The sequence below is a fragment of the Sipha flava genome, unplaced genomic scaffold, assembly GCF_003268045.1.
Source record: "Sipha flava isolate LNK unplaced genomic scaffold, YSA_version1 48843_pilon_pilon, whole genome shotgun sequence".
Classification (NCBI taxonomy): domain Eukaryota; kingdom Metazoa; phylum Arthropoda; class Insecta; order Hemiptera; family Aphididae; genus Sipha; species Sipha flava.
This window is the reverse complement of record NW_020273294.1, coordinates 1-21741: the sequence shown is the minus strand read 5'-3', so window position 1 is coordinate 21741 and position 21741 is coordinate 1. Positions and strand designations below refer to the sequence as shown.

General features: G+C 28.5%; 1 protein-coding gene across 1 annotated transcript in view; it reads left to right on the top strand.

Annotated features, from left to right (window-relative positions):
• The window catches only part of LOC112689965 (integrin alpha-PS2-like), a gene marked incomplete at its 3' end in the record, with an annotated part of 49730 nt that extends 28005 nt beyond the window's left edge, over window positions 1–21725 (top strand). Inside the window, exons 4-18 of the mRNA XM_025563851.1 lie at window positions 5468–5565; window positions 15318–15435; window positions 15840–15901; window positions 16000–16048; window positions 16466–16546; window positions 17972–18147; window positions 18215–18421; window positions 18709–18814; window positions 18881–19291; window positions 19354–19502; window positions 19563–19768; window positions 19832–20078; window positions 20138–20483; window positions 20655–20746; window positions 20858–21725. Coding sequence (XP_025419636.1) covers window positions 5468–5565; window positions 15318–15435; window positions 15840–15901; window positions 16000–16048; window positions 16466–16546; window positions 17972–18147; window positions 18215–18421; window positions 18709–18814; window positions 18881–19291; window positions 19354–19502; window positions 19563–19768; window positions 19832–20078; window positions 20138–20483; window positions 20655–20746; window positions 20858–21725 — 3216 coding nt within the window. The remainder of the gene's footprint in view (window positions 1–5467; window positions 5566–15317; window positions 15436–15839; window positions 15902–15999; window positions 16049–16465; window positions 16547–17971; window positions 18148–18214; window positions 18422–18708; window positions 18815–18880; window positions 19292–19353; window positions 19503–19562; window positions 19769–19831; window positions 20079–20137; window positions 20484–20654; window positions 20747–20857) is intronic.
• Window positions 21726–21741: the final 16 nt, after the last annotated feature.

The following is a 21741-nucleotide window of genomic DNA, read 5'->3' as shown; positions in this document are numbered from 1 at the left end:
ATATAATTATTTATGTTCAATATATACATATTCATTATATATATATACTTGTATATTGCATTAAATAATGTTAAAAAATAATTTCAATTAAATAACAGTTTAAATTAATACATTAACGATATATTTAGCTTAATCTAACTTCACGAAAATAGAAATGTCTAGAAAATGTTGACATGGTAAAAGTATTAAGGTCATAAATGTAATCCAATAAGTAAATAAGTCCAGATGAGGAAACTATTCGGCATTTTAGAAGTGCTAAAAATATCCACCGAGGATCACCAAATACTTCTAAAGTTAATTCATAGCGATTTTGTGGTGTCTTTTTTCTTTATACATGTTCATCTAAAAAAAAACAACTTCTTGAACACATTATATAGTTTAAATTGTTTACAGGGATTTAACTTTATTTATAACTCAAACGAATGCAGTCGACTTTTACATAAGCGTTCCTTTATCATTCTTATTGAATATATATTGGTTTATAATAAATGTATTCATGTATTTTATTCCGTCAATGTACATATGCCCGTATGATAAACTGTCACTTCCTGTTTTTCTTTTGCATTAGTCAAATAGGACTAGCAAAAGCATCGTCACCGGTTTTGACTGAAATGTTTGCTACAGCTCCGATCTTGATAACATACATTGGAAGTCTGAAAGACAAATAATGTACACTCATCTGTATTCCTATCACATACGCCGTTCACCATTGCCCGGTTTATAATACAACCCGGCACATTAATATGCGTACCGTTTACCCCCTTTGTACATAAATTTATGTTGTCGGTCATGGTATCTGCGGAATATCTCAACACCCATAACGCACCCTGTGAGCGACTGTGTGTATACATATGTATATTTTTCTTACTAACGCATCGTTCAAGTCTCTGATAAACGATTGTATAAAATTAAAATACCATGCGTGTTTATAAACAAACAAAATACATCTTTCACGAAATTCAGGACGTGGGTCAACGGTAAAATAAAATGGTGAGGTCAATGCATATATAATGAGACGTCGAAAAAATCTTGTTGATTTGCGTTGACATGCCAATGCTTTATTGCCTTCTTGTAGAATACGTTTTAGTTAGCAGCGACATGGTTACGACAAAATCAACATCCATTGATTTTAATTTATGTCCACCATATTAAATCTATCAACTGGTATTACGAATCAAGATTGTACGTGTACACTTTTATTTTGCACGAATGATGGTTGAATCCATATTATCGTTGTGAAATATACCATATAAGTCTTACATTTATTATATTCATTATATTATATAGGTATTCTTATACTATAAGAATTATTTTAAGTTGCGTTCAAGATATATTGTGATTACAGACTACAGTCTTATGAAAAATACTGTTTTAGACATTATTTATATAATAAATTAATAAACAATAAAAGTGTAATTTAGTATGATAAATTATGGAAACCTTAATATTGATTCAAACGATTATCATTTATAACTTCTAGATTATCTGGCGTTTATTGGAAATATTATAAAAATGGATATTTCTTTAAATTAAAATGTTATCTTTATAAAAATATCAAGAATAATTTTTATATATTTTTTAATTAATCATAACAATTAATTACAATTTAGGAGGTAGGAGTAGGTGATGTTATTTGATTAATTCTCAGTAATAGGATGAGCAATTAAAAACAAATAAGATGTAAATTGTATTACATTTTTTTTTTTTTGTCACATTATTCTTAATTTTATTTTAAAGTTGATTTAAATAGATTTCTCTTAAATTATAGAAATATTTAAAATGTTTTAATTTCACATGGAAATTAAATAGCTAGATAATAGTATTAATGTTCATTTTTTTTATTTAGAAGCATTAGTTTTGAAATACTGAATGGAGTATTTCCAAGTTATCTTTATGGATTTAAGTAGTTAAGGAATAATAATTTTTATCAATCTTCAATCATAATCACGATCATTTGAGGAGAACGTTTTTTTTAAAATATATAATATGTATGAGCATATGACTAAATTATCATAGAAAATAACGTGTTTAAAAAGTCTTTATGTTTTTGTAGATCAAATCACAGAGTTACGTCTGGGAAAAATGTCTTTCGGCATATAGCAGAAGGCAGCAATAGAAATAAAAAAAAGTAATAAAATCAGTAAAACGGCACTTGCTTCGAGGCAAAAACGGATCGGCATTCAACTGTCGTCGGGCCACCGTGCCGAACGTATATCAAATAGAATGTAATTTTTTTTTTATCAAACCTCCCGAGATTTTCTTTTTGTTTGTATTCTTTTTTAATGTAAATTTCGCCGATAAACGGAATATGTGGGGCAAAGGAGAAGCAAATGGTAGCGAGGAGGTAAAGATAGAAGAAAAAATCTTGAATCTTCGATAAACTCGTTTTGGTCTCTACTGCCAATGTTACTGCTGATCGAGCGACAACTATGGTAGAGCATGTCCGTTTTTATGAAATCGTTACATGTAAAAAAAAAAAAATCATGTCTCGAACGCGAACACGGAATCGATTCTGTTAGCCAATAGATCAAGTACGAGACAAATTACAAATTGGTTTCCATATAAAATCAACGTGTATATATGTGTATTGAAGATGACTATAATTTATGTGAATGTGTGTGTGTGTGTGTGTGTGAGAATTCATTTTTCAAATTAAATTTAATTATTTAAATACTAGATCACCGTTTTTACGGTTTGTGTTTCTAGGTCTCATATATATTGTCACCTGGAATACTTTTGAACTGGTATCGAAAAAATAAAAATAAATTCGATTTATTAAGCCAATATAGTCTTGCCTCTAAGTTTTAAACTAAAAATTAAAACGTTTTTATACAATTCGTATATACTTGTGACACTAATTTTTTATATACATTTTTTAAACATTAATCCTTAAAATATTTTTTAAATAAAATATTGATGTCAACTAAATCAGAAAGATTTAACAATGATAAGTAAAAGTTTTATTGTTTTTAACTTATTAATATGGAAAAGTCTACGTTTTCTTGTAAAATTAATCTTGTGTATACTCATAAGTTAAATGATAGTTATTTACACATGTCATAAATTCATAACTTATTAATTGCAATATACTCGTTATCTAAGTAGGTATTTTTTATCAGATAACATTAAATAAAAATTATTAGCCATTCAGACTAAAATTGACAACGGATATGACACTTTCAAAACCTAATCATTTATTATCTACATTTGTTTTCTACATAACAATATATTTATTTAAAACTTTAATTGAATAATTAAGACTTTGATATTCAAATTAATAAATTCGTAAGAAATAGAAACTTATTGTCTAACAGGAATTTATATTTAGTCATTTTAATAAAGTTAAAACGTTTTCAATAAAGTTTATTTTTTTAAATTCTAACTGTATACCTATCAGGAATATCTTTATTGATTTTTCAGTTTTCTCTTTAAAAATTGTTTGCAAGGAATACTTGTTGTGACTAAAATTGCTTTTTTTTTTTTTTCATGATTGTCAATCGATGGATCCATTTTAACATAACAAATTATCCGTCTTAAAATTATTTTTAGGGCAATAATTTTAATTCGCGTTAAAAGGTAAAATAAATTATTTCTATGAAAATTTTGTTTCATGAATAGAATAAATTATAATATTTCAATTTTTAATGTAGTCAATTATAAGTAAATGATTGAACAGATAACTGTACTTATGAATAGTTGAACGTCTAACTATAATTTAACGACATAGTTTTTATTTCCTAATGTACAAAATACCGTGAGAAAATAATCCCTATTTTGTAAAAATATAACCAACCCTAGATTTGAAATTAGTTTTAGGGCTATATTCTCTACTTTTTAATGTACAATTTCCTTCTTGTTGACAGCTGAAAATGAATGAAGGGTATTTTTTATGCTTCAATGATTGAACACATTGTATTGAATTGTATTCGCGTGAACTCAATCAAAAGGTAATAATACAATAGTCTTCAGAACAGAGGTTCATTTTAAGACTTATCATCACTCTCATTCATACACACACACACACACACACACACACACACACAAATAAAAAATGTTTTATAAAACTAACTTGAGATACTTTTTGGCGATAAAATCGATGAATATACTCATTCTATCCGACTAACACTTAACTATGAATAATAAAAATAAAAAGCTATAATATTCAGTTTAAATGGATTCCTAAACTATTCATGTTTCTCCTCCTCGATATATCTAAACCAAATAAGTTTTTTATAAAAAAAGTATATTTTAAAAGTAATTTGTCACTAATACGCATTCAGCCGGTTACAAGTTATTTAGGTCGAATGACAATTTATATGATTATTAGTGAACTTAGAAGCGGTTCGTTAACCTCAAAAGGAAAAGGGTTGGATGAGAGAAGTAAGGTAAGGAATTGAAAATAATAAGAAAAAACTAACTCGTCAGTAACGGATCTGATCGTATAACATTGTCATCCGGATGGTTTACCGTCTGAACGCAAACAAAACTCTTTTTATTTATTCTGTATACGTAATACTAGTTGTCCTGTTAAGGAAAAGCGCGTTCTGAGAAGAAAAAAAAATGTCATACACTGCGTTGACTGTGCATAAGTGGTTTGGATGATGCTGCATCAGTGGCTAAAGAAGGTCGTCCGAGTTCTTTGGCGTTAAAAAATACACACCACCACGTATCTTATGCATGTATAGTGGCTTGACTATATTTAGGTATATTGTTTTTTCAACAAACATCCACAAGTCCATATCTGACCCACTACCACGGCACCATTCGATTATTAATTTTGTCGCCACCGGTACAATGGCCGTTGCAAACGGATATATTGCGCACCGTAGTAGACATCTCAGCCATATGGCTAGCCGCTATTGTTTAGCAAATTGTTATTGTTATTTGCAGTAGAATTCAGACTTTTGCAAGCAACACCTCTGACCCAACGTAAACTAATGTCAAAACGCGTATGAATGCCTCGTCGCTCATTTAGGGTTTTTATCATTTTATCCAATTCCTAATACAGCTTATAAGAGTACAAAAGTTATCAACTGATATTTATCGATGTCTTCTGAATATATAAATCATTATTGTGGTTAAATACCTTATTTTGGAATAACTTTAATTGAACTCATATTTAAATATGAAGATCGTTAAATCAATTATTTTTGACTTTTAAATGTTAAACAACAATATTAATTAAGAAACCCATTTTTATCTATTATTAAACTAACTTAAAAGCAAATAACTTATAAAAAAAAAAAATTGTTAAACTATGTAAATAGAATATATATTATTATGATAATAGCATAGTAAATTAAAACAATGTAGTAGTATTCTGAGTGTACACAGCAAATAGGTTTGTTTGTTAATCTTTTGAAATGAGAATAATTTTTAATTAAACGATTCATTAAAAACGTTAAATAGACCATTGTTATTATACATTTTATTCTGTTATAATTAAAATAAGCTATTTTTTAAACAGGAAATAACAACTCAACTAGATCAATTCAAATAGACAGTAAGTCACGGCAATGGTTTGGTGCAACAGTAAGAAGTTCTGGAGACAATGGAGTAATTTTGGTAAATATTAAATATTTGTTACTCTTAATAAAATAAATACTATAATTTTATTCAAGGACAAATAAGAATGTTTTATTACATTAATTGTTTCTCATTAGTTGATTAAATTATCTCTGTTTAAGATTAGATCCAATTAAATTGTTAATATCAATTTCGGTTAATCGGTGTGTTCAGGATATGTAAAAATAAATTTAGATTTAATATTGTTTAATAATTTATAGTGTTTTTATAATTTTTACAATCATAGCAGTTTTGATAATTTTAAGCTTGGCATCCATCACATTTTTATTTTTTAAACATTACGAGTCTTTTTGATAGTAACTGTAGATTTTAATCCATGCTTTTAGCCAAAATGTATGTGATATCCGTTTACTAAAAATTAATTACAGCACAGATTACACATAATATATAAAATATACGATATCAAATATTTATATGAAATATATACTTTAATTTTGATATTAATAATAAATAAATGTTTAAAGCGTGAGTAGACATTGAATAATTAATCTTAAATTATAACACAACTAAAGCAATAAAAATCGAAGGGTTTTATTTTATAAAATGATATGTGTACAGTGGTGGTGATTCAAGTATAAATTGTTGTGTCTATGGTAATTTTGTTTTATTTCTATAAAATTAAGAAATATATGGCGTTTAACTGCACATTTTTAAAACACATAAAATATAAAAAGAAAAAAATATAATTAGAGTTGTTTTAATATTGTAATATTTCTTGAAGTCAGTAAACAACTCAGAATTCAAATATCAAAATAAATAAATAAAATATAAATTCAAACAAAAAGATATTATGAATAGTATTCATATTATCATATTTTGTATACGAGGAACAGCAAAATATACTATTCAGTATATATTATTTTCCCATTTATATGTTTCCAAAGATTTAAAAAAGCTCACAGTTCTTCATCATTATTTATCATCCGATGATCTAATCTAGGCTGTGGAATGCTAATGACTCATTAATATCTAATAGCACGCTGTAGGTTTAAATGATTTATTATGAAATTTGTCATGGGTTCAAGAAGTTTTTTCCAATCATATTTACCCCCGTTGGCTACTGCAGCAATCAATCAACATACATTGATTTACCTTTCAAATAATTAATGTTTCACTCCTCAGCATAACGAAATTATAATTAAACACAGTATTTCATATTCTATAAAGGTATACATAATTTTGATTCTCGTTTGTAATTAAGTGTGCTGCACGAATTCAATTTGTCTACTTATCGATAGATGTTTCACAGGAGGTCTTCTAATATTTTTTTCATCCAATTGAGTTGTTAAATGGTATAGTAGATACAATATACAACAACTTAAGTTTAGATTCTGGCCTACGTATCATCTCTACATAATTACATTTTACTGACAGAAGCCATAAATAAAAAATATTCTGCTTGTATATATTTAAAAATTTTGTAATTTTAGTTATGTATACATCATTAACTATAAACATATATTTTAATCAATGTATACACTATTTATTATATAGTATATACATATTTATTAACATTAGACATTGATTATTTACATAATTTCATTATATTTTACTCATTTAATATCTGTAATTTGATTCGTTATAAAATCAATATCAGAAATAATAATATACACAACTTTTGTTTTTGACCCATTTATTTATAGTATATTTATTTTATTTCCAATTTAAAAACTTGGAAAGTTATATATTGAGAACAAAATTTTTTTTCACATGATACTTTTTTGTTTTTTCTTTCTATTACTAGACTTCAATTAATCTGTAATTATTAATATAATTTCAGATACTTTTATAGGTGCATCAACTAAATATATTCATAATAGATTTACATTTACTGAAATGTATGATTCGCTACATTTTTATTGTCTATTAAATTGTTTTGATTAATTTTTGTTTCGTGTTAATATTTAACATTTATATACCAAATTAATCTTGACTTTAAACATTTTGTTTATGCCTGAAATAAAATAATTCGATTAGTAATTAGTTAATAATAATTAGTTAATACTATTGATAAATTGATAATAACGAATACAATATGTGACTATGAACGTATTTTATTTTATGATTCATAAAATAGGTACGTTATATTTATCTAGAACGTAAAACGTAGAGTACTTATACAACAAATCAACAGAACAAGCTTATTGAGATTATTAAAGGTGGGTTCCATGTATTAAATATAAAAAAAAATTGTCATCGTATCCTAAAAATAATTCAGAATAATCAACAAAAGTAAAGGTCCAAAATGCCATACTTGGGCACGTAATTTAGGAGGGTATAGAAACAATCACTCCCTATTCACTAAAGACATTACATCAAATGGAATGTGATTTTTATTTTATCAAACCTCCCGGGATTTTCTTTTTGTTTATATTCTTTTTTAATGTAAATCTCCCCAATAAACGAAATATGTGAGGCAAAGGAGAAGCAAAAAGTAGCAAGGGGTAAAAATAGAAGAAAAAGTTCTTGGGTCTTCGATAAAATTGTTTTAGTTTCTACTGCCGATCTTACTGCTGATCGTGCGACAACTATGGTAGAGCATGTCCGCTTTTTTGAAGTGGTTACTTGTGAAAAAAAAATCACGTCTCGAACGCGAACAAGGAATCGACTCTGTTGGCCAATAGATCAAGTACGAGACAAATTACAAATTGGTTTCCATACATAATCAATATGTATATATGTGCATTGAAGACGACTATAATTTGTGTGAGTGTGTGTATGTGTGTGTTCTTTTTTTTTCTTTCTTTATTTTTATCTTTAGTTTTATGTTTCTAGATCTCATCTATAGGTACATTGTCACTTGGAATACTTTTGAATTAGTATCGAAAAAATAAAAATAAATTCAATTTATTAAGCTAATATAGTCTTACCTAAAAATTAAAACATTTTTTAAATAATCCGTTTACTAAATGTCTTAGTTGGGCACGTAATTTAGGGGGGGTATAGAAACTTATCACTCCCTATCCACCAAAGACCGTATTGTTGTAACCATGATTTAGGATATACGTTATATACCTCTTTATTTCAGCTATAGATAGCCTCAATAACCTAGCCCGAATAATTTTGAATAAGGTTAATCACTCTCTCCCCTCAACAAAAAAATAAGCACCTATTCATGTAACTTGCCATACTCATAAGTTATATCTTATATTTTATATCATATATAACTATATTAAATATGTTAAATATATATCAAATATATATTAATATATGCTAAATAATTTTATAAATTAATGATAAAAAAATAAATAATATTATATACTTTTTTTCGTATTTAAGCAGTCATCTATTAATAAAACTCAAGCTTTTACATTTTTTTAATTTTAATTTCTTTTATATTATTTGCGATAATATAATTAAAAGATTTATTATAGTAGTGAGAATAAAAGTATTGTTAATCGTATAAATGTACAGTACTTTTGTTACTTTGATCTTTTAAGATAAGAAAAAAATATATTTCATATATTGTATTATATATACCTATATTATTATAGATATCATATTCTGTTGATGATTTATATTGTGACAGTGTGAATGGTCTTATATATAAGTTAAAAATAATGGTGTACCTAATCACCTGTGTCATATAAAAATTTAATGGTGCGTGTAGGTACGCGAATTATTTAGTTTACAATGAGTGAGGTATTTAAATCGCATTAAAGATTAATTATTCTTAATAAGCTAAAGGGCAAGACGTATTATAAAATAAGTAGTATAATACTGTAATAATGTATACTCAATACTCCCGGGAATTTACAATCGTTTAAAAGAATTTATACGAGGTGTCTAGTACGTGTAACAGGATCGATAATTTTTCACTGTAAGCGCATGTATGTGTACACTATTCATTACTTTCTTCAAAACGTGTGAAGTAATTAATACCTAACACCAGGTGGCGTGGAAATCCACATATTTGTCTTGAATTGTATTCGAATAGTATTCACAACAATGATAAAAATTTAAAAATTAAACAAACATTTACATGAAATAAAAACAACCTCGAGGCTATATTTACGACATCGGCTTCGTGCACCTTTATATTAATGAATTACTCATTATGGTCGTCACTCTTCAGACATCTGACCTACCTACATGGTTTTACAATGTACAGCGTACACCGACAGCTTCATAAGAACGCATGTTTTATATGTTTATTTTATGAAGCATAAAGCTTCCAATACTGTTTATTTGATTTCGCAAAATTAAAATGATTACATTAAAAAAGTAATTGTCCTATATATATACCTATTGAATCAGGTTTTGTTTCTATTCGAGAAACGCTACAATCTTAATAAGGCTTAAAATCAGAATTTATTAATAACAAGAGAAATAAGCCATTTTTTCATAACATAGTTATGTTTTATTTAATCAAGTGCACAGAAAAGGGTGATATTTATTCAGTCTTTGGTTGTTATAAACACCATTTTTTTATACCTTCTACATAAAAGTATGTTTTCTAAGTTTGAACAAAACTTCCTAATTATGTGTAATAATAGTTTGTCTATAAAATATTATCACGGGATAACATTTTATAAAACACTATGGTCATGGTACGAGATTTAAAATGATTATTTTATCATGTGTTTCAATGTACAATATATATAAGAATCCTTTTCTAGTTCAACAATGAATTGGTCTTAAGAAAAATTTAATAAAACCCATAGAAACGTAAGATCGTATTTAAGGACAATTGTATTGACGATGATTTTCTTTTTTCAGATATTTGACTATAGGAAAATCCGTTATTACCATCACATAGTACACGTACAGTGTTTTCGTTGTCTAGGATAAATCGGTCGGGGGTTCTCTTCACAGGTGGTTATTGTCAAAAGTGTTGGGTTTTAAACATATGACGGCTTGGAAAATCATAATCTTGATTGTCCGCCTTCTAGACTTGTACATAAAAGATCGGAGTCAGAACCTTCGATACATAAATATACACTGCGCGTTACGGACAAAAATTTAAAATTATTGTACTAGAATATAGGTGCTGTGTATACATATGTATACAAAGTCCTGTTAAACATTTATTTACATTTCGTCGCGCGTTTGTTTACAGTATAATAAAAGTGAAAAGAAATAAAGAAAGGAAATTCGAACGCACGACTACGAAGGATCGACTACCTAAATCATCGTTAATGATTATGTATCGTTTCGGACAATAATAGAAAAAAAACGTTAAATGTTAATTCTTCAGTAGACCCCGACGTAAAAAGACCGCTTGTTTTCAACTTGTTTTGAAAACACCCAACTGGCATGAACCGCGAGTGACGGCGCGTCATCCATCCATTCGTGGCGGCGAATAAACGATTATGAAACCCGATACCCGCCGACTGTTAAAATATTATGTCTCCTACTATAATACAAGGGCTACCTACACGTGTGTGCATGCGTGCAATACGTGTGTTTAATGTGTTTTAGGTATGAATCTTATCATTATTCTCTGTTTTTTTATTTTTATTCCTTTTTATACGCGTCAACCGAGTTGAAAGTACATATACATGTACGCGCACACATTATCACAAGCACTGAAGCACTCTCATACACATGTATATAGAGATAGATAGTTAACCATAATATAATATACGCGAACACATATTATGTAAAGTATATGTTTAAATATATAAAATAGTACCTATATAATACGATATCGTACACTGAATGAAACGGAACGCCGCTGCATCCGATCCGGTTTGCCCGAGGTCAAAGTGGATTGTAAAACGAGCATGTCGCACGCCTGAAGCTCCTCCGCACGCGGATAGTATGACGTTCGAACGACATAAAAGGCGATTTTTTTTTTTTTTATATTCTCTTTTCATCCTATATACATTTCGCTTGCCATTGTATTCGATATTTGTACTCACCCGGCCTACAGAAAAATTATATATTTAAATACATCGACGTAAACCCAATAAATATTAACCGTCGCCGATGTAGTCGAATAAGCCTCGCAGTCGTGTGCGGTTTGAAAGGAGAAAAAAACAACATCACAAGCAAAAGCATATGCGCGCAACTTCTGTATGATATAATAAGTCGTGGTCTTCGTGCAAACATTATATCGCCGGTCCTATCGGCGTGTGTGCACTATAAGCATTTCCCTTACAAGGGACACTACTGAAGTGTACTCTTGTCCAGAAGTCGGTCGACGACAAATTGTGACGGTTGGTTTTATTACAACGCAATGGACATCGACCGCTCGGAAATAATAAATACGAAATATAGATGACTGCAATAATCTGTAAACAGTATGTACTATGAAAAATGTTCTACTCAAACCAACACGTATTTATAAATGTACAAAAGTAGACAATCGTGTACACGTATATTATGTATAATATGAACGCAACTAAAACTTTGTTGTCTCGCACAATTATATAGGTCAATGTATATAGTACAATTTGAAATAGAAATATATTTTAAAATGTTTCTCGTCATCAATAATCGTCAGTTTTTAATAAATAACTGATTTGTTGTTAATTTTAGCATTTTCTATTGAGTTCTATTATTTAATTTTCGTTTGTATTATTTTCTCTAAAATTAACTTATTATTTAACCCATTTACTCGGTTTACATGTTACTTGATCGTTAGCTTATTGATCAAACTTCAAAAATATGTTTAAAAGTAACATGGATATCAGCGTCTTCAAACTGTAGCAACTAAATTAAAACATTTATATTTATGCCAAATCCAAACGCTTTAACTCTTTGATTTTTATCGTTCATAAATAGCAAGGCATATAAATAATATAAGTTTACCAATAAAATCTCAGAGTTTTTAAATTTTAACATAATATAAATCTAGTATGGTTCCATTTAAATTGTTTATGTTTCACACAACTGTTAAATATATTATTTTATATGCATATTGATTATTTTTATTTGGTGCTTTACAAAAATCAAAAAATATATTTTTTTTTTATGTTTATAGTTTTAAATTTAACGTTTTTGATATACAATAAATAATTTATGTTTTTACTTATATTTTTACAATTATACCAATGACAAAACATATATCTATATACAGTAGTAATAAAAAAACATTTCAACTGTAATCTTAAATTGTTCCCCGTTACCAATATCTTACTTATCAATATTATGTTTTAACGATTCATAAACTTATTTATCGTTGAGCTTTTTTAACAGCAATTCAAAAGTAATAATCACCTATCTTGCATCAAAATAAAATTATTTCAACTGCATAAAGTTTTTTATTTTTTGTAATTAAATTTTAAGCTTCCTATTTACGTGCTTCATAAAAGTTGAATTTTCTGTTGATTATCCCGCGATGCAGTGAATAAAATGTGTTAGCCTGTGTAGGTTTTCGAATACGAACGATAATAATTACAAATCAGATAGAATGACGAGAACGGAAACACCCACTCGTTCAGGTGTAGTGTGCGGTTTCGGAGACGAAAAAAGAGCAGAGCTCCAAATTTAGAAATATCTGGCGGGGAACGCTCGAAACGATTTGGTTACAACGCTGTTGATTACGTGTCCGTGACCGGTTTAGACCATAGAAAATATATTTTATATGTATTGGATAAATGCAAACTCAAATCGTTGTAATTATAGAATTAGTTGGATTTCTGGTGTAGTGCCCGAAAGAAGGAACGATCAGCAGCAGAATGAGTTGAGAAAAAAAAATAAACAACCGATTGATAACATAATTTAGAAGGTCTATGTTTGGTGGATCCAACAATAATAACAACAAGCGTTCTTACGGATGTACATATAAGTCATCGGACAATAATTTAATACGGGTGGGTAATTTGCTAGATGAAAGACGTGTTCGACCGATGTGGAAGTGCAAATAGGTGAAAATCAAGATCTAACGTAACGTAAAAAATAATCAAAATACTTGTGTCAGAAATAGTATACAGAGATTACTAGGGCTCGGAAGTTGTTGCATTTGTATCTTTTTTTGTGCACCATTGGATTTATTGCTAAGTGGGCTAGAAATTCACTTCAAGATACTACGAAAAACATTAAAATGTATAGTGTATATTTTTACGTATTTAGTAATTTTTAGATTTTAGAGCATATTTTATAATTGTAGAAGATTCAGTATGAAAATTCGAAAAATAAAAAATAAATACATTTATATTGATAGAACTTTTTTGATATTCTTGTATCGTATTTTTCAAATTTCCATTCGATATTAAAAACAATGTTTTTCCCCTATTGGTTAATATAATATAATATATATATCTATAAATTATTACTATAGCTAGTTTAATCTAAAATAAAATATTATATAATAAATAGGAACAGCTGTTACCGAAATACGATGATTTTCTATAAATACTTTTCTAGGAAAATATCTCAATGATTATTAAATATTCTATAAGTGCATTTTTTTTATTCAAGAAACATTTTTAATGCTATTTTATTATTATTTTTTTTTTAAATTTTTATTATTACTTTGCATTTTCTATATTTATAATTTTATAAAATATTTGTGCAAATGAAAATTTTGTATACAAAAATAAAATACAAGTGCATATTTTTAAAGCATATTTGTACTTTTTTAAGCGCATAAGTGCATGCATATTTAGTTATTTTTAAGTGCATTAAGTTCCGAACCCTAGTGATTACTATACAATTATAAAGCGAGAAAAATTTAATATACTTCGAACCGTTTCATTGTACATTGAAAATGGCTTAACATTTTTGGTTATTTTATAAGCTCTATTTTCAAGAATCGAGAGATTTGAAAATATTAATAAAATAGTTGTACACAAAATACATATATTAATATTATTTATTTTTTATAAATAATTATTATTAAATAATTATTCCTACACATTTCGACAAAACTCAAATAACATATAAACATTTATGCATATTCTATAAAAAGCTTAATACTATTTGAATGAAAAAACCATTTTCAATATTTTAATTTAGTGTTAAGTATATAAGTTTGAATTTTAAATTAAATATTAAAATGAAAAAAACTTTTTATACTCGTGTATTACAATAATATAAATCTACCAATAGAAATTATAATTAATTAATTCTATAGTTGAAAATATACTATACTAAAGTTTATATTTATAAGTAAAGAAAGATCTTTATGTTAAAATCACTAATAAAAAGCATTCCATCATAATGAATCACGATTAACAAACATACCTATTTTGGCCTAAACCCGCCCGTTATTATTATCTGAATAGTGAATATTATTAATGGTTATACCTTAAGCTGGACATATAATAAAATGTGCGTTAGATTGTACTTAATTTACAGTCTGCATTAGTTTTGTTTTGTTTAGATAATATTTTTCTTTAACAAAATAATGATTTAGAAAAAGTTCCATCGTGCGGCATAATTGAGATGAAATAATTTTTATAATAAATGGTCTTGTTTCGTATTAGTAACGGTCGATTAATCAATGTCTTCGAATTTAAGAGCTACTTGGAATGAAAAATAAAATAAAAAAATACATATAACGAGACTATTATTGTTATACTCGTACATCACATATTCGTCTCTAGATGTTCTATACTAATTTGTCTGACAGCTAAGGCACGACTGAATGGAATCAAAAGAACGCAATTATTTCCATAGTCATCGAAAAAAAACCTCGGTAGTTAAAATTATTCGTAAATGGTAATAGGGTAATAGAGCAATGGAAAATTGAGTTAAAGAAAATATACAAACATGTTTATACTCGTACAGTATGGTCATCAGATTTAATGTACAACTTGATTCATGTTTAATATATTTTTCAGGCTTGCGCTCCGAGATACGTTTATTTCACGATCAACGGTAATAGAAAAGATCCTGTCGGTACGTGTTACACTACAAGGGATTTTAATGATTTTTCTGAGTACTCTCCATGCCGAACACGTAAGTGAACTAAATTTATTTTAAAATTATTTAAAGAATATTTTACAATAAAAGTTTGATAGTTTGTAGAAAAATAATAAATAAAAATTTCGGCTCTATTATAATAACAATTTTTAATATCACGTAGACGTAACATTTGTTCGAATTCATGACGATGATAATAATCGTATTAATTCACATTGTTTCGTATTATTTCATGTTTTTGTAATTGATTAAAATTGCATTTTATTACTAAAGAGAGTTTTATAGATAAAATAACTATTAAGTTTTCAAAAAATACAGTAAAATATTATAGATTTAAAAATATGTTATGAGCGCCTAAAAAAATAACTGGGTCGTTTAATTTTATGAATTTGTGTATTCAAATATATAGTGATTTATATATGCATATATTGCTGTTCTAGGGAATTGGGGTCACCATAAACAGGGTACTTGCCAAGCTGGACTTGGAGCATCTGTTTCTAAGGTACATAATCTATATATATAAAAAACTTAACATTTTTAACTTGACATTTAGATTTTGAAAAATTAAATATAGTGTTTTCAATTTTTTTTTTTTCTTAGGACGGAAGCCGGTTGTTCATTGGCGCTGTTGGAAGTTGGTACTGGCAAGGTAAGATTATATCATGCGAATTACAGCATAGGTACCATAGAATTGCATTGATACAATAGTTTTATGAAATATACACACATTTATAATAAATATTGAAAATTAAATATTAGTCATTAAAATCACTATATTATTGTATCTTTTGTATGTATGTAAATTTGTATTTTTCCTACGCCAGGTTAGAAAAGATGTGCCTCCTATGCATGCACTGTTAATTTCACAATTCGGCATGTAGTTTATGTTGCTTTGTCTGTATATTTGGGGATCGTACAACGATCTCAGCGAAAACACATATTCTTTGTTTTTGGGAAAGACAACAATGTGCATTTTTTTTATCTATATTTTTGGGCATGATTCATTCGTTGGGGCTTAATACTTTTTTTGGATGTAAAACACCGTGTTTTTAATGTTATTTGGCAGGCCAATTATACTCAGTCAGTTCTGCAGCTCGGTTGCCATATTTACCGGCAATACAATATATCATCGACGACATCGACGAAGGTAAACAAGTGTTGAAAATGAAAATGGAACTACAATACTCCCTCCGGAAGTCATTGATGACATTAACCTATAATATATTTTAATCATGGGGCTTGAAATTGTAAACCTATTATAAAAAAAATATACATTTAAAATTTAATGGTCGAATGCTTTAATTGAAGAATATTTTTTTTTCATCTTTACCACTGTTCATTTATGTTTAATCTTATTTTCATTACCAAAAATATGTATAAGTATTTAATTCAATAATGATTAAACTTTTTTATACTTTTTACTTTTTTACTTTTTTTTTTATCAAATGTTATTTTTTTTTCAAGAATATTTATATATTTTAATTTACTGTGATTACTTTTGTCATTGAAGTATCAGTGCTCGACTTTAGGGGGGACGCAGGAGGATGAAGTACCCCTTCTAATTTTTATAAATTTTAGCGTCCCCCTACTAATACATTATAATACAATTAATACATTATAATTATAACGCTTAATTATAAGTTTTGGGGACGCAATTTTTTTTTTAAGCTAACAGAGTCCCCCCTTCTTTAATTTTGCCAATCAAGAACTGTGAAGTATAATTTAATGATACAATGTTCAGGTATTAGGATATATTTTTAAATCTAAGATAACAATTTAATGATTAAGAATTGTTTCAGTTGAATTACATTATTACAATATTAATATCTTTAATTTATTATTAATGATAATCAATTTCAAGCCCTGTTTATTGGCATGATTAGGGTATCGGGAATTGCATAATGGTGATTTGTGGAAATTCTTTGGATGCTTTATTGTTTCGCTTTGCTTTGGTCGTAGTATTACTAAACATCTGCTGCTTAAATTGCCTATGTTAATCATTAATTTGTAATTACAACTTTTAAATAGTTTCGTTGTAATGTTTAATATTTTTATAATATTCCAGAGAAAAAAAAGATTAAATAATTATTTTAATCCACACAATCTCTAAATTACACCTATAACCATGCACCATATAGGTACAGGGTGTTTCATAGTACAAAAACATATTTTGTAAGCTCACGGGTTTTATATTTTGGTCTAGAAAATGTTTTTAGATGGAAAATAATAAAAAAGACATAAATGTCCGGAGAAGAGTTAAAACAAAATGAACGTTCTATAAATGGTCTATAGTCGTCATGGAGACAGGTGTACTACTGCTGATGACAGATGCTCATTAGTAACACGTGCAACAGATGACAACATCCGATAGACACTCGAGACTCGAAACATTCTGTACCAAAATAATATTCATTCACAAAAAAAACACTAAATACACTTTAGGATAACATAAACAAATTTGAAGGGGAATAAATTGTTTTTTAAAAAAATTTAACTTTTTAACTCACTAAGCTTGGAGAAAGGAACGTCGTGATATTTAAAACAAAAAGTACAAAATATATCTATTTTATAGGTCAGTTTTACTCTCAAAATTTGTACAGTCGACCTGAAGTTCTCTCAACTAATGAAGGACCACCAACGGAAGATGATTCGTATCTTGGTTATTCAGTCGCTGTTGGGACTTTTGGATATAGTTCGGAGTCCGGTGCTGCGGTTGGCATGCCCAAAGGCAGTGGACTCTTGGGAAAAGTAAAATAACGCTACAATAATAAGTTTATGCTTATAATTTTAGTAATAAATTGTGCTATTTATACAGGTTATTTTATACTCTACAAATCTGACGAATTTATACAACATTACCGGTGATCAACTTGGTGCATATTTTGGTTATTCGATTTGCGTATCAGATGTAGACGGAGATGGTGGTGATGATATTATAGTCGGAGCACCACTATACAGCGAATACTCGAAAAATGATGGGTCCTATGAGACTGGAAAAGTTTACGTATACTTGAAAAAAGAGGTAAGCTTTAAAAATATGCATACATTTTCTTTTTAATCTGTAAAAACGTATTTACATGTATTCTTTCATGATAAACTAAACATCATAACTTTCTAAGCCATTCTTTAAATTTTTAAAAACTTATTTGATGCAATAATTTAATAAATTAACTTGCTATTTAAGTTACTGTTCATATTTAATTATTTTAATTTTACAATTGTATTGGATGAAAGATACCAAATAATGATCACTAGAAAAATGTCTTATGAACAATTCTATTATTTCATCAAATGTGATTATTTTCGTAGGGATATACATTTTTTGAACGAAACACAAGAATGGGATTCAACTCAAAATCTCGTTTTGGACTAGCTCTAAGTGGCTTAGGAGATATAAATAGGGATGGATTCGGAGGTAATTCAATAATACAGTTCTAGTATTAGAAGAAAGTATTTACTTAAACACTGTTTGAAATTTTAGATTTTGCTGTTGGAGCTCCATACGATGGTCCACATGAATTAGGCGCTGTTTATATATACCACGGTTCAAAAACAGGTATTCGGCAAAAGTATTCTCAACTGATCAAATCGGAAGATGTGTCTCTAGGAGGAAGACCTATTTCGACATTTGGTTTCTCATTGTCTGGTGGATTAGACTTGGATAATAATCAGTACCCAGATCTGATCATTGGAGCTTACGAATCAGATACAGCTTATTTTATGAAGTCTAGACCAGTTGCCCAAATGACCACATCCGTTTATTTTAAATCTGATAATAAACAAATTGCATTAGAACGAAGAGAATGTACAACCAAAGATGGCACTTGGGTTCCCTGTTTATTTTTAACTACTTGTTTACAGTATACAGGCATTGGGGTTGATGATCAACTTAGTAAGTAAATATAACATATCAACAGAACCAGTGATTTTGAAGACAATAATTTTATTTTTTAGATATGGAAATGCAATTAGTACTGGACGCTAAAAAACCGAAGTCTCCAAGAATGTTCTTCTTGTCGGAAGAAAACAGAAACCTGCTGAATCATAGCTTAACCCTGGAAAAGAATGTTCAATCTTGTAAGACATTCAACGTTTACTTAAAGGTATTATGTCGAATCTATTTTTAATATTATTATTTTACTAACGTTGCGTTACGATTTTAGAATAATATTAGGGATAAATTGACTTCAATAGAAGCTGAATTAAGGTACAGAATTATTGAGGAGAATAGAAAATTCACTAGAACTTTAACGCCCGTATTAGATCTCGATAATGAGCTTTTTGCCGTTTCAAGGGATTCGATAAGTATACAAAAGAACTGTGGAGGAGATAACATTTGCATACCGAATCTCCGGCTAATAGCTACACCGTAATAACAAAAGTCACAAAATGATTCAAAGTAAATGTTATTGACCATTCTTTTTTTTTTCAGGAGTTCTGAATCTTTCTTACTTGGATCTAATGAAAAATTAAAAGTCGATGTCATTGTACAAAATGAAGGTGAAGATTCGTTTGAGACCACTTTTGATATGACTGTACCACCGGGTGTTAATTACGTGAAAATAGAAAGATTAGATGACAATGAAAATGATATACCTGTACAATGTTCAGCTCCATCTATAATGACGAACAACACTTTACATTGTGACATTGGAAACCCATTGCCTCGAGATAAATATGTGAGATATTTTTATAACTATTTAATGATTTCAAACTATTTATTCAATTCCATTTTCAGGTACAATTTAAAGTTGTTTTAGAACCATATCAAACTACCGAATCAAAAGCTAGATATGAATTCAATATGATGGTAAACAGTACAAATCCCGAAAATTTAGATTCAATATCAGACAATACTAAATACTTGGGAGTGCCTCTCCGAGTAGACACCGATTTAATTATCGAAGGAACATCAAAACCTGTGGATTTGCATTATAACATAACGGCAGAAGACTTTGTCAATATTACAGATGAAAAGCAAATAGGTCCACAAGTTATTCATATATACGGAATTAGAAATAAAGGACCTTCAGATATATTAGAAGCTGAAGCCTATATTGATTGGCCCTTGTTTACATTGGCAGGTAATAAAAATATTAAATTTATTTATTTTTATTTTTTTTTATAAAATATCAACATATAATATTTTAAGATTCAATTAATAATAGGCATATATTGTACTATTAGTGTTCACGTTAATCTAAAATAATATTATTTAAATATATTCAACAATAGAAATAATTTTTTTATTTTAGGAGATCCATTATTATATTTACTCGAAATGCCTGAAACCAGTGGCCAAATCAAATGTGAAGCTATTGAAGAAATCAACCCATTGAAAATTAATGTAAGTTAATATGTTGAATATAATGAAATAAGCATTACCTATACAAATATTTTCAACATTTAATTATAAAATAAAATGTATATGTGTTAATTATATACGTATGCTTTGCAGATTGACCGTAAAAGAAAATCATATTTTGAATCGAGTGGTTTAATTTCCAGTGGCTTAGATGCATCTGTTACTATCAAGGGGGAAAACACTATTTCTAGTTCTAATACAGTTTTAACAGAAACAAAAAGATTTGAAGATTTAACCGAAGAAGAAAAAAAACGCTTTTTGGAAATTCAAAAAAAAGACGAAGAAGAATCAAAATCTCAATGGGGTGATGGATCGTATGAAAAAAAAATTAGATACCACAATTCCAAATTAGAATCAAATGTTGCTACTGGAAATGGAAGAAACAGTGGAAGTAATGAAGGTTTTGGTTCTTCGATAAACAATGTTAATCAAGGACCAACATTTACCGTTGGGTCGTCTGCAGGAACAGGAGGTGTTATCCGTAATGATTACGAATCCAAGGAAACCGGTTTATCTTCTGTTTATACTGGATCTTCTCACAACGAAGGTTCATTAGGTAGTGTATCAAAGGTGGGTAGTCACGTTATCACATCAGGATCAAGTAGTACTTCCACCGTATTCAAATCAGAAAGCGGTGGTGAGGCGGGTGACATACAATATGGTTCATCCCGTGGTGTGTACGGAGCTGCACATTTCGACGAAACAGATTTATCATCAGGAAGTTCAACCTTCAATAAAGTATTGCCTGGAGGTAGTACTTCTCGCTTTGGCCCTGGGTCTAGTTCCCAAGGAGGATCATCCGAAGGAAACACGTTACACTTTGGCACTGGATCTAATTCTCGTAAAGAATCGTCTGGAAGCATTGAGGGTAACTCGTATTACGGTACAGGATCAGACTTCCGCGGAGGGTCGTCTATGCACACAGAATCGTCTGGAAGTTTGGAGGGTACGTCAAATTTCGGTAAAGAATCAGATTT